General features: G+C 40.4%; 1 protein-coding gene across 1 annotated transcript in view; it reads left to right on the top strand.

The window, feature by feature from the left end:
• The window catches only part of SMPX (small muscle protein, X-linked), a 48,997-nt gene that overhangs the window by 12,615 nt on the left and 23,197 nt on the right, over positions 1-13,185 (top strand). Inside the window, exons 3-4 of the mRNA XM_011378439.1 lie at positions 2,995-3,081; positions 9,400-9,548. Coding sequence (XP_011376741.1) covers positions 2,995-3,081; positions 9,400-9,534 — 222 coding nt within the window. The 3' untranslated portion in view covers positions 9,535-9,548. The remainder of the gene's footprint in view (positions 1-2,994; positions 3,082-9,399; positions 9,549-13,185) is intronic.

The raw sequence follows: 13,185 nt of genomic DNA, 5'->3' as shown, positions 1-13,185 counted from the left end.
GTTCCAAGTGACTGCCGCCTGGCATAAAAGGTTCACTCGTGGCAGGTGGTGATTCTGTTGCCCTTAGTTGGCAGTAGCCAGCTGGAAATCCTCATTATCAATGGCTGGAGACAGGCCTGTTTGGGGATCACTCCTTGAACCCCATCTTTGAAGATGCGAGCTACAGGTATCAATCAGATTCTTACATTCTGTTCAGCAGGGTGGGGATTGTCTCTAAAGTATTTTAAGCAATCTACATATCTTAACCTCTTCTAATTTCATCTGTAAAAGCCATTTCTAATGCTCATTCCATTATTTTGCCTATTTTTTGACATTTATTCAAACACCAAAGCCTCAAGTGTTGGTGGAGATATGGCTAACAGAAGCACCTGAAATAGCGATCTTGGGAATGTGGTCTCAGTGATATTTTACCATCCACCCACCCCAGGAGGGTGAACTCACAATTAGAGCAAGGGGTCCCCAGAGTAGTAGTTTAAACCAATCTGCACATATAAAACATTACACTGTCTATGCTAAAGTAGTTTAAAATAAATCATAGACATCTTAACAATGGGCACAGTAAATATTTTAGGTACATTTCAATATTCATCTGCTTAGAAATGATCTCTTTCAATGGCTGTCAGATGAGCTCCCCAAGTTCCAAAAACTGCTCATGGCCCACTGCTTGGGAGAAGCAGATGGGGTTCTGGGCTCCCTACTACCTGAGCCAGAACAGCTACGCCTCCACCTAGTTTGCATTTTAGATGTTCTCACAGTACTTGAAGAAGGTTTCCATGGCTGAGAGATTTGAAACCCATTGCTGAAGCCGAACATTCATGTTACAAGTGGGGAAGATAAGACCCACTTTTTCAAGTACAGAGAAGCTATACTAACTCATAACACTTGGCTCTTTTCACTACCATAAGCCACCCATTTACCATGGAGAGGACATATGCACTGCTAAAATTAATCTCTGGGCAAGAAAAAGTGGTAGTCCCATAGCATATCCTTCACCAATACATTATCCTCGATGACCTTTACATGTTCCTTTATTGAAACATAGAGCATGCACACTTGATTAAATGGGTTAGTTTAGTAACCAAGTCTTTCAGAAACAATGTTAACTGTAACTAACCATTAGAAAGACACCTTCTGTAGATGCTTAATAAGAGAGTCAGGGTACTGGTGATCTAATTAAACTTTTAATTGGTTAACCTTCTCCTAAATAGTCCCTATATGGACTTTTCCTCTCTTTTATCCAAACTGTAGTTTTGGAAATAGTTATTGGTTCAATAGAGATCATCCCTGTGGGTCTTATTTACATTGTTTTGATATTATTTCAGGGCCTTAATGATATTTCATCCACTCTACGAAGCTATCAATTATAAAATACTATTATTTTATGTCCTACTAAGAAATAAAATGTTTCAATTAAAATGTTAAGATTACATTGGTTATAAGACATTCTGATTTCAGAGATATGAAAAGAGGTACATCTTGGAATTCATGAAGTAGCTACCATATTTGCCACTATATAAGACATATTTTCCCTCTTGTCTTATGATCCTCCTCCTTCCACTCTAGGCCACCTTATATTTCCATTATGCAAAAGAATAGCATAGAAGGATCAGCCTTAGTTCTTCCCAAATGTTTCCCTTTAAAATTGTGGTGCACTTAGATTTCAGCACATATGGTACATGTTGACCAAAAATACTTCTTGGCTTCTCGGCCCCAGGAGTGGTGATGTACCTCCATGGATACCAACCACAAACACTTTGGATCTGTTTCCTTTCTTTGGGATCAGCATTATTCTAGCAGGAAAGGGAGTTTTAAAGGCCCTAGGTGGAAAAAATCACTTCCTGCTCTCGAGAGCAGAACACAGACCTTCACATAGATACCAGATACTTCCTGTGTCTTGATCTCCTGGCAACAGAGCTCACATCAGGCAGTTCTGAATGGACCTTACCACACTTTCTAATAACTTTGTTTCGCGTGGTACCAAAATCATCTAAACTGAGTCATAAGGTAAAATATTTTACTCTCTTTGCCCAGGCATCATTTTCATTCGTGACATTAAAGTGCAATTTCAATTGTTCAAGTCCACATATCCAATTACTCATAAGGCGACCCTTTATCTTAAGTAGAAAAAAATTATGTTCTACCTTAACAAAAAGCTTTAATGCTTGTTTTATGTGAGTGACACTCCTGGTTGAAGACGTTTTTGGTCTGCATTAAACATTCTTGCTTTTTCATATTAGATGAAATAGGGACAAAATTCAAATTTGCATATTCTCTTCCCCAGGTTCAAATTACTGTGTCAGTATATTCCTTGCATAATTTAATGTCTAGCATAGATCACGTTTGGTAGAAGGTATTTTTTGTGAACTGTGGGTGGATATTAGAATGTCCTTTTAATAAAGGACAAGAATCTATGAATTGTGATACCAATGAACTTGATATTTTAGCACTCTCCCTATACAATGGTGTGTTGGGAAGAAGGTAGAAGAGCGTCAATTACAGAGACTTAAGGAAGTGCTGAAATAGCCATAGGACATTATGGAATGGAGGAGGCAGTTAAGGAGGTGTGATCGCCCCCCTCCCGTGGGTGGTAAAACTAAAGGAAGCTGAAGGAGGGCTAAGGTGTGGATGGCTTCTGTGGATACTACTTCCTCCTTTCCTTTCATTATGTATTCCTTCCTCATCCCAGAGGGAGGGAAATGTTAAGCACCACAGGAGGGAAACAACCAGAACAAATTACCTTCAAATTCTTCCATCCAATAGAGAATTGTGAAATTACTAGTCAGACCTAAGGATGAATACCAGAAATCCGTAATAAATGGAAGTCGAATTTTCCTTTGCATATTTTTACACTGTCATTACAGCAATTTTCTTGAGGTACAAAGCTTTAAAGATATAGTTTTCAGATGCATTTTTCCTCACAACAATTACCGTCTCAGAATGTCATTGCAATTTCTTACTTTTCTTACGCTAAATCTTTCCTGTTTTCTCTTTTAGGCAAATATCAATATCCCAATGGGAGCCTTCCGGCCAGGAGCTGGGCAACCTCCGAGAAGAAAAGAATGTACTCCCGAAACGGAGGAGGTGAGAAAAACTTAGCTGGCAGAGCAGCTCAACACTCTTTCTTCACCAAAATCCTGACTAGAAAAGAGCAGAGGCAAGGCAAGGGCCGGCTCTCCAAGACAAGGGAGGGCACTAATGGACGTGGGTCAAAGAGTCATCACATAGTATACACACTCCTTTGGCTGTCTTGTTCAATCAGCCATGAAACACACTGCCCCTCACTTCCCCTCAGCCAAATTTAAGTGTCTGGCACAGTTACTTGAAGGCGATGAGTTTAACATGTAGTTTGTTGATTGTGTGTGCCTGTGCATGTGTGCATGTGTGTGTGCGTGTGTGTGTGCGTATGGTAGGGGAGCATAGCTGCTCAAATGCTCTTGCTCCATAACAGTCACTAGCTTGCTAAGATTTCACTCTGGAGCTTTTATTGAACTTAGCAGGTTGTATTTAGTACAGCTTCTGATGAGTGATGAACCCCAGTGGGAGCACAGGTAATAAGCACATTAAATTACTTATGGATTCAAACTAAAAGGCCCAATCTCTGGGTATTTCCTTTGAAAAGAGGACTTTGCAAGGGAGTCTATCAATTTTTGTATTTTTTCCTCCCTCAAATTCTTTACCTCTCCTCCAAATTCAAATACTTGGTCTTCTAAAATAAAAGATAAAATTAATAATGAGTACAATAAATAAAGTTCCCTCCCTGAATGTTTGTATTTCTTTCCCAATTGTGACTTTTCTGATGAAACCTGGAAGGTCTGATTCTGAAGAAAATAATTAAGATTTTGGAGCATGTCGTTAGCACAAGACAAGGCAAATGGAATTAAATAAAGCCACAGGGCACAGCGAACTGTATTTCATCTTTTAAAAAAGGCAAAAAAGCTTTTTTTAACTTTTGCTGGTGACATTTCAGATATTTGCCCCCAAAGAGCACCTATCATCATTTCAAGATTTCCTAATAAAACTTTAGTTGTCCTTCATCTAACCTTTTTTCCCCATAAATAATTCCTGACATGGTCTTACGTTAGTGGTGCCAGCCTCCTATCAATAGATAATTTTTGAAAGGAGATGGAATATTTGAGTGATATCACCAAGTTCTGGAATTTCAGCCACTGAGTCACCTTTGATAAGTACAAAATTTGAACATACAAGTTGAAAAGACCCAGCCTTACCTTTTCTTATGGTGCATAATTTCCAGTTCTGATGCTGCTAACTTGGCTATCCAGTTAATTTATGATCATGAGCTCTTCCTCTAGGACTTTGGTCAAGTATTTCTGAGTCTGTCTGCAAAATACGATCTCCTCCATTCCTTAGAAGTTCACTGCGAGAAAAGAGTTGGTGATATAACAGACATGGCATAGCCTAGCAGGTATTCAATAAATGATTGTTCGGTCAATCTAATTATCCAATTTTCATGAAGGACTCCCGGGCCTATCATTCTGCATGTTGTAAGAAAAAGGCATGAGGAGGTAGAAGCGAGGGCAGTGGAATTCTTCCCAAATCTCCATTTATCTGTAATCGGATTCCCCCCACCCCCGTGTTTCCTCTTAAGCTCTGACTGTCACTACCATGGCAATGTCAGAAAGTAGTTTGACTCTCTTCTCTTACTAATTGACTGATGTAACAGTTGTTTTGTAGGCTTGCATCTAAGCTTTGCTCTGAGGTACAGACGGCCATCTCCTCCACACATTTCCCAGTTAGGGGTTTGGGAAAGCTCTTTGCTTGTACTCCTGCCTGTTCCCAATGTGATGGTTCCAGCGCATTCTAAAATAATCAAGAACTGATCCAACTTGGTTTGAACTACTTTATGACCAGCCACATATACAAATGGCCAACCAATATTCTTTGTAAGATGGAAGGGAGTGAGGTATCCACAGAGACCCTAGAAGTATTTCTTGAACTGAGCTACACCTTTCTTCTGGAGCTCATGGATCAGGATAGTGGGGCTAGGGGTTGCATTTCCTTATTGGAAGAACAAAAATGATCCCTTGGGACTTATGGGGTCCTAGGGAGGGGTAGGATCTAATGACTCAAGTCCTGGGCTGGACCTTAGGGTAAGTTGAAACAACATGTTAAAGGGAGCAGTTAGGCAGCTTGGCTTGGCTACAAGGTGGGTTAAGTGGGATTTTGTGGGCTCACTTGTGGCCCCAACCACCTTTGGAACATAGTTTGAATGGGAAAATGAACTCTGAATTCCAAATAACATACAGACACACTCTTTATTATTCTCCAGTTTGCAAACTTGGAATTGCTTATCCTTTTAGAGTTTAGTTTTGTTACCTACTCTTGCATTATAATCATCACGGGATTAAGTGGAAATCATAACATACCATCCATGAATGAACAGGCCACCTCTACCACAGCCAGTAGCTCCCCCATCTCAATCCTGACATTGTCTCAGATGTGAGGAAGAGGATGTACCCCACCCAACAGGAAGTAAGGATGAGCCTTTGGCCAGCTGACAAGGCCTATGAACACTGGCTGGGTCTCCAGCCCACCCATGGTCTCTGTGAGCCCTTTGCTCTGCTCACAGAGCTGGAGTGCACTCTGCTCAGCCAGAGTTTGGCTTATGCCCAACACAGAGGCCTTACAGCCAAATCCTAATAAGCACGGCTGGTCTTTTGTATAAGGCAAAACAGCTGCTTGCTTGAAGTGATTTGAAGGGTACTGGCAAGCCCCTACTCTGCCTCCCAACACTCTCTTTTGACTGAAATTCCATCATTAAGCCACAAAATGGCATGCTGGGATTTTGTTAATTATTGCCTTCTCCATCTGATCCCTTTACAAGATGCAAACACACAATTTAATTCCGTTCCCAGCACAGTCTAGCTGTGCAGCAGTTCTGCCTCAGTTTCATCAACTGTAAAATAGGGGTAATAATAGTACCAGATTTATAGGTTGATGTGAGGATTAAATTAGTATGTGTAACTTAGAATAGCTAATAATGTATGTGTTTGGTGTTATTATTACGTCTTCAGTGTTTGAGCACAAGTGAGCATGTCAGACTGCACTGACCCACATAGGAGAGTGTGGAGAAAACTCAATAGGGTATCTGGTAGTGAAGAGGGAGATGAAGGCCAGATAGCTGGAAAATGGTTCACTATTGAGCCAACTTTTACAAATACTCCATCACCCACAAAGGGAACACTTCCCTTGATAACATCTATCCCTGAGCCTGGGAATGGTCTGGGGCTGATAAGCCTTCTCTCCAGCTCTTTTTATCAAAACCAAAGGATGTCTTCCACATCCTTTCTCAATTCAAATATCTACTTACAAAAGAGAAAATGTAAATAAGCCAGACAGAAAACTTTGAAAAATCACATGATATCACTTATATGGGGGATATAAACCTAAAAGCGACAAATGAACAGGACACACAGAGACTCAGGGACATGGACAATAGACAAGTGGTTACCAGAGGTTAAGGGGAGGGGAGAGCTAGACAGGGTAAAGGGGGTCAAACGTGGTGACAGAAAGAAATCTAACTATGGGAGGTGAACACACAGCGTAAACATATATATGCCTTATTGTTAAAGTGTGCAGCTGAAACATCAGATTTTGTGAACCGATGTTACCATAAAAAATAAATTAATTAAAAATACATACATACATACATACATACATACATACATACATACATAAAACATTGTTATAAGGTAAAAAAAAAAGAAAAAATGTACTTATTAGTCAAATGCAGCCATCTGGAACCCTGCTTGCTCATGTCTTAATTTATTATAATTCCTATAATAACAAATTTATAGAAGAAATGGAATCCGATTGTCATTATTTTTAAAAGATGAGAAAAGATTCAGTTAAGAATATGTACCATCACAAACCTCCTTCCTGAGTCAATATCATATTATCTACTTATTAAATACATCTACTTATAATTTTCCACTACATGTGACCTTACCAAATCAGGTGCTAAAAGTCTTACCTTGATTAAAAAAACACAGTGCATTGAGGTTTTAATATCTTGAAAGTATCTAATAATAAATATCATCCTATATCTGTGTGTATTCACATAATACATCTTTGCATATAGACACATAACTACACACATTGGCTTTATGTGTTAAATGTGTCAACATAGCACATTTCGATATTACAAAGATAGTGAATGTGACTTACCTGGGAACTTAACAGAAGAAATTGGAAACATTTTTCTCCTTCATGCTTCTTTATTAAGATCTACCCACCTACCAACCATGGGGACATTTATAAGTGAAGAAACATTTTTCATTTCAGTGCTACAGATATTAAAAAACAACAACAACAACAACAAAAAACACTTTATAGCCGTGTTTAAAATTTCCAAAAGCCTAGCTAAGAACATTTTGGAATACCTGGTTCTCCAAGTGGAAGTTTAGCAGTTTAATTATTGCTTCTAAACCTGCATTTATAAATGATGAATGTGTGTGCATGAAAGGAAGCCGATCTTGTGGCTCTGTACATTGACCTGGGGAAATGATATTTTCCAGATATTTACAGCAGGCACAGTCTGCATTGAATTACTTTATCATTTTATGTGGCTGACACATTAGCTATTTCATCAGCACTGTGCCAGAGTCAAAGAATATGATGCTAGGAAAAACTATTAGCCTTCAGTAGAAGAACAGCACCTCCATATTTTATATTTCTTCTCATCCCCTCAAATAAGCAATTTAAAAACATTTCTATAACGGACAGGTCTTCCAAGTAATTGGTTAGAGTTTGAGAAGCTTGAACATTTTCTTCCCTTTCCCTTTAGGGTCTAGACAATTTTAGAACTAGACGTAGGAGCCAGATGAGGGCACAGCATCAGCTTTAATACCCAAGTTACAGGGCTGCCTAGTTACGCTGGCAATGAGGGTGGGCATAAGGCTGGAACCTGAGGCAAAGGTGCGGTCTTATTCCTTTTCCCGGAACTGTGTTGGTTCACTCAGGTGTTAGCTAAACAGGTGGAGCTCTGCCAATCTCATACTGGGACTGTGTTAGTTTGCGTCCTCCAAGAAGCAGACTCAATGATGGGATGAGACATGCAAAATATGTATTGGGGCAAACACTTGTAAGGAAAATGGGAAGGTCCTCACACTATGACACAGATGAAGGAGAGTGGGACAGAGGGTCGGGCAGAAGCATCTTAGACCTCAGCGCTATTCCAAAGAAAATTCTCAAGCTGAAGTCCCTCTCAGAGGAGTCACCTGTTTCCCAGGAATGGGTCCGCCTTAGGATTCTGTGGCACTTAGTCATTGGGCACAGGCAGCCGTGGGAAGAATGACCTCAGAGTGGTGATGGGCGGGGTTTACAGGGCGCTGCAGCTGGAGCTGTCATTCAATTACTGTCCCAGCAGGAAACTGATCTGAGAGGCGTGTTCTCCTGGCTGCCACGGTGATCAAATGTTCCTCCAACACCTTCCTTCCAGGGCCGCAGAGAATACGTCCCTGACCTCTAGAAATTGGAGGAATGAGCTAACAAAAACAGCTTTCTTCTGTAGTAATGAGTTGGAGTTCTAGGAGCCACACACAGCAACTAATCTTATTGTTTTACAGTTACCATTAATATATATTTTTGGTGTATGGACATACAGGCGTAGATTTGTGACTATGATATATTCCTGGGATTAATCAGATAAACAATGATCAACAAATATGCATATGCACTTCTGTACTAGGCATTGGGGGAACCACAAACAAGGTATAAGATGTGGTCCTGCCCTAAAGCTGCAACAAAATAAAAACATAAAATGATTGAAAATTTAAAATACGTTTCAAAGCAAGAGGGGAGAGCTGGGTCTCCTCTGTCGCTCCATCTTATCTCACACATATTCAAAGAAGTTTTGCTGATGTCAGTTGTGGTTTGTTTATGCTTCCCAGAGATGTCGTTGGAACAAAGTCTGGCAGCCACTGCACCCCTGAAAAAACATTTGAAAACTCCTGGACTAAGTCATTGTTCGAGCCAGACTTGCACTAATGTTCTATAAATCTCTGCTGGTCAGGCATATTATGATTATATGATATTAAATTAAATTTGATCTTGTGAGATTCTGGTTTTTGGAACACGAATCCTTCTAACTGGTTGTAATTTTTATTAGTAATCAGACACTAAACAGTACTCTAGTGTTTTCTAAGTCAGGTGGAGATTATTTATTTTCTTCTTCCAACTTTATTCCACCTTCCTCTACAAACTTCAGATCTTCTTGAAACTATGAGGGTGTTTCAACAGCACAAGAAAAAGTCACTCTGCTAGAATTACTCTCTGACATTACTCTTACTTTGATTTTTGTCTGGTTCATGTCCCTGACCCAGAGAGACCAGATGTCTTTTTCAGTAAGCTGAATCTCTCTTCTCTTTTCTTTTTCTTTAGGGTGTTCCTCCTACCTCGGATGAGGAGAAGAAGCCAATTCCAGGAGCAAAGAAACTTCCAGGACCTGCGGTCAACCTATCGGAGATCCAGAATATTAAAAGTGAACTGAAATACGTCCCCAAAGCTGAACAGTAGTTGGAAGAAAAAAGGTGAGTGAAAAACCATTTCCTCTGTCTTAAAAAGGCAACTACAAAATGGTTAAAAGAAGACTTCCACAGAAGGAATCTGGAATTTCAGAAGCATTTAAGTATCTGGGTCTTGAATTTAGACCAGTATTTCCGGTACAGAGGTTTTCTGGTATGTAAAGCCAAGCTTTGGGGCCTGTCTTATTCTGTAACCAGTCAGAAAGCCATTGAGGATGTTTGCCTGCCATCCCCTTTCTGATCACCTTCTTAGTTGGGGAAAGACAGGGCTGGGGAGGAAAGATGCTTGGGAGGGGGCCTGTAAGAGCTTTTGATCTTGGGGGCCAGGGAGCCCTCCCACATTCCATGCCTCAGTTTCCCCACCCAGATGTCACAAAAAGTGATGAGGTATTCCTGAGGTGAGGATCAGAGGAGCAAGTTGCTGAGGAGGTTTGGAAGTGTAAAGAAGGCAGGAACCAGGAGTTCAGGCCTGGAAACCAGTAACCTTTGTGTAAGGCAGACCAAGAGAACCCAGTAATAACTCTGGATGTGGACGATGGAAGGGTAGGCTCAAAACTGTATCTGCCACCAAGGAGGCACTACAAGCAGGGCCTGTGAACGTATTTTCATTTTAATTAGATGCCATCAATAAAGATCCCCTAGTGAGGGCTCAGCCTCAACTTCCATCTGCAGACCTGACGCCTGTGGACTGGTGCGGGAATTCTGCAGCAGAAAGAGCCCAAGCCATCACTCTTTGTCCGAGGAGGCAATGAGAGCAATCTACTTTATCTAACATTATAGGATCCCACCATGCACAGTCTATTACATTCTTTTAAGCAGAAGTTTAAGTTTAGAGGAAAGGAATCTATCCTGGGGACATAAAACAGGTATTTATCTGGCTGATTGTCCATTCATTCATTCGTTTGTTCATCCACTCATTTATTCAACCAATATTTATTAATCATCTGCTATGTGCTGAACACTAGAAACATTTATAATCATGTACCACATGCCAGATACTGTGTGAAAAGCATTATATCCATCGTTTCTGTTAAGCCTCATGATACCCAATTATTGCCCCCATTCTTGAGATGTCCTAAGACTGATTTCCCCCATCTATCACACATCCTAAAAAAGGAGGTCTGACTTCAAAGTCAGTACTGTTACCTACTTGTTATATTGTTTCACCCCTTCATCCCATTGTACCTTACAGAAAGATTGCACGCTCCCAGTGGGTGTTAGAATGAGATCTGATCATGTAGATGGTGGAGGCAAGCAGAGCAATGGGACCCTGCTGTCTTTTCCTGTAGACATAACGAAACACAGAATGTTTTGTGAGACAACCCCATGAGTAATGCCCATGTTACTTGTGTCATGCTTATGCTTACTTACCAGAACGTTCTCGAGTTAGTTCTACCAAAAAGATTTCTTTATAGTGGAAAGAAAGAGAGGAGCTGTTTTGAGTTAAAATAACAGAATAGTATCTAGTGTTTTTAACATATTTGCATAAAATAACAAAAGGGTAAGAATAAAACACAGTGGAATTTATGACCATAGAATGAGTCCTAGGAACCTGGAAGATGACAAAGTGACATCATCCGCAGGAACTGGCCTGAATCATGGCTATACACACTTGCTATTATTTATGACAGAATGCAACCAGCTGATCATTATACTCAGTCCTGCTTGTGCTGCCAAGCTGAGCTGAAATATTTCAATATGTTTGGGATGAAGCTGCAGAACTTTCTTGTGAGAAAGCCTGGAGGAGGAAAATTGATTTTTTTGTAATACTTATTATCATCACCCAACCAAGGCTGTTCAGTTAGACACATGAATTTTTAATGCAAACTTTAAAGAGTTTTGTTTTTATGAAATCCATATCGACCTAAATTTAACCTCAATTCCAGTTTTAGAAGAACTTGGTTTTGAAAGGTCAAAGGAATGCTGTTTTAAAATTCACTCTGAGATGACCCTGAAGTCTTATCTGGCAGTGAGGTTAATTTCGTAGCCTTGGATCTATGGTTACAGTAACAGGGAACAATATCAACCTAATAAAATGTCGAAAAGGTATCAGAGTAACCAGAACAAATTTTTTGTTACTTGATTTTCTCAGTGAGGCCTTTAATGATTCTTCTCTCCAACAAATTCTAATAATGCAAAACCACTCAGAGAAGCTGATTAGTCCTTATTCTACAGAAATGTGAAAACCTAAATTGTCCGGGTAATTGATCTGAATTCTGAATGAGTATAGTCATTGTTTTAAGCCAAGGAACGATCTTTATTTCTTGTAGGAGAGGTATTAAGCTGGCTTGCTTTTGACTCATCAATTCCTCTCCTGCAAATATGTCAGTTTTGAGACTTCCATGGTCATGTTTTGTGGTCACAGAAGGAGAGCATGTCTTAACATTGGTTGATTCAATGGACTCATAAGGAATACATATCCTGGACCAGCCCCTCACTGGTTGGATTGGTTTCCTTCTTCTTGGTCCACCACTTTGTCATCTATCCTTACCATGGATTGTTTAATGATTTGATCAAATAGATCGTTCATTGTTTGAAGATTGAGTGAATAAATCTACTGTAAAAACCATAAGACTCAAGGCTCAAAGTCCAAAGTACAATTATTACAGTACTTTAGGCATATAAGATGGAGCAGCATCTCCTTCCAGCTAAGATTCGTGCCTCCTTTTAAGTGAGATTTTAGATTATTTCCATACTTTGTGGCATGGCTTGAATTGTTTCCAGGAATCAATTGAAAATGGTCCAGGACAAAAACCAGAAAAGCCTATGACTAGCTGGTTAGGGATGAGAAATCATAGCCTGTGGCAAAGGACTTAGGGCCTGGACTCAAATAGGAACCAGAACAGGGCAACATGAAGACAGCACATACCCATTCAAGAGCAAGAGACACAGGGGTATCCCAAATGGGGCCCTAATCCAGGCTGCAACAGGCACAGGGCAGGGAAGGGAGTGTGTTCATCCACATAACTCTCGGGATTCTTCTGGCTGTGATTTAAGGTGGCCAGATGGTGATTTAAGAATGTCGAGGATCCAGATGAAGAGAGGAGCCAGCAGCAATGTCTGAAAATCAAGAGCCCTCAGACACTCCATGCCCGCTTTTTGGTGCATGAGCAGCAATTCCTCATGTCCACCATCAGAAGCCATTGTCAGCTTGTTCCTTTATAGCTGCAGGAGATGCTATGCCAGACTTCATGGACAGGGTTTTGGGGAACCTGGAGAACTGCTAAGGGGTGGTGTCCAATAGATTCTGTGTCCATCCGTGTCCATTTCCGCTCCCTCCCAACCATCAGATCAGACCACAAGTGCCCAGTAAAGAGGCTTTGTAACTAGCTTCTGTACCATGGGCCCTTTCCTCATTCTGTGTTAAGATATATAGATGTCAAACTTTGTCTCTGCTCTCAGGATACTTAAGTCTTGGTGTTAAGACATCCCATAGCTGATTATGACCCACTAACATGTAGGCAGTAAATACAACTGATGTTATGATTTGGAGTCCGGTAATTTCAAGGAGGTGGTGGGGATAGAATGGTTTAAACATAGGGTCAGAGATAGCCTCTGGACATATAGAATGTCCAGGCCATCATTCTTGGACCAGCCAGGTGGGACCAAACACTTCCTCTAGGGCAATACTTAGACTTTCAGA

Source organism: Pteropus vampyrus, unplaced genomic scaffold (genome assembly GCF_000151845.1).
Source record: "Pteropus vampyrus isolate Shadow unplaced genomic scaffold, Pvam_2.0 Scaffold339, whole genome shotgun sequence".
NCBI lineage: Eukaryota > Metazoa > Chordata > Mammalia > Chiroptera > Pteropodidae > Pteropus > Pteropus vampyrus.
The sequence above is the reverse complement of the archived record's forward strand: the minus strand, read 5'-3'. Positions and strand labels throughout refer to the sequence as shown.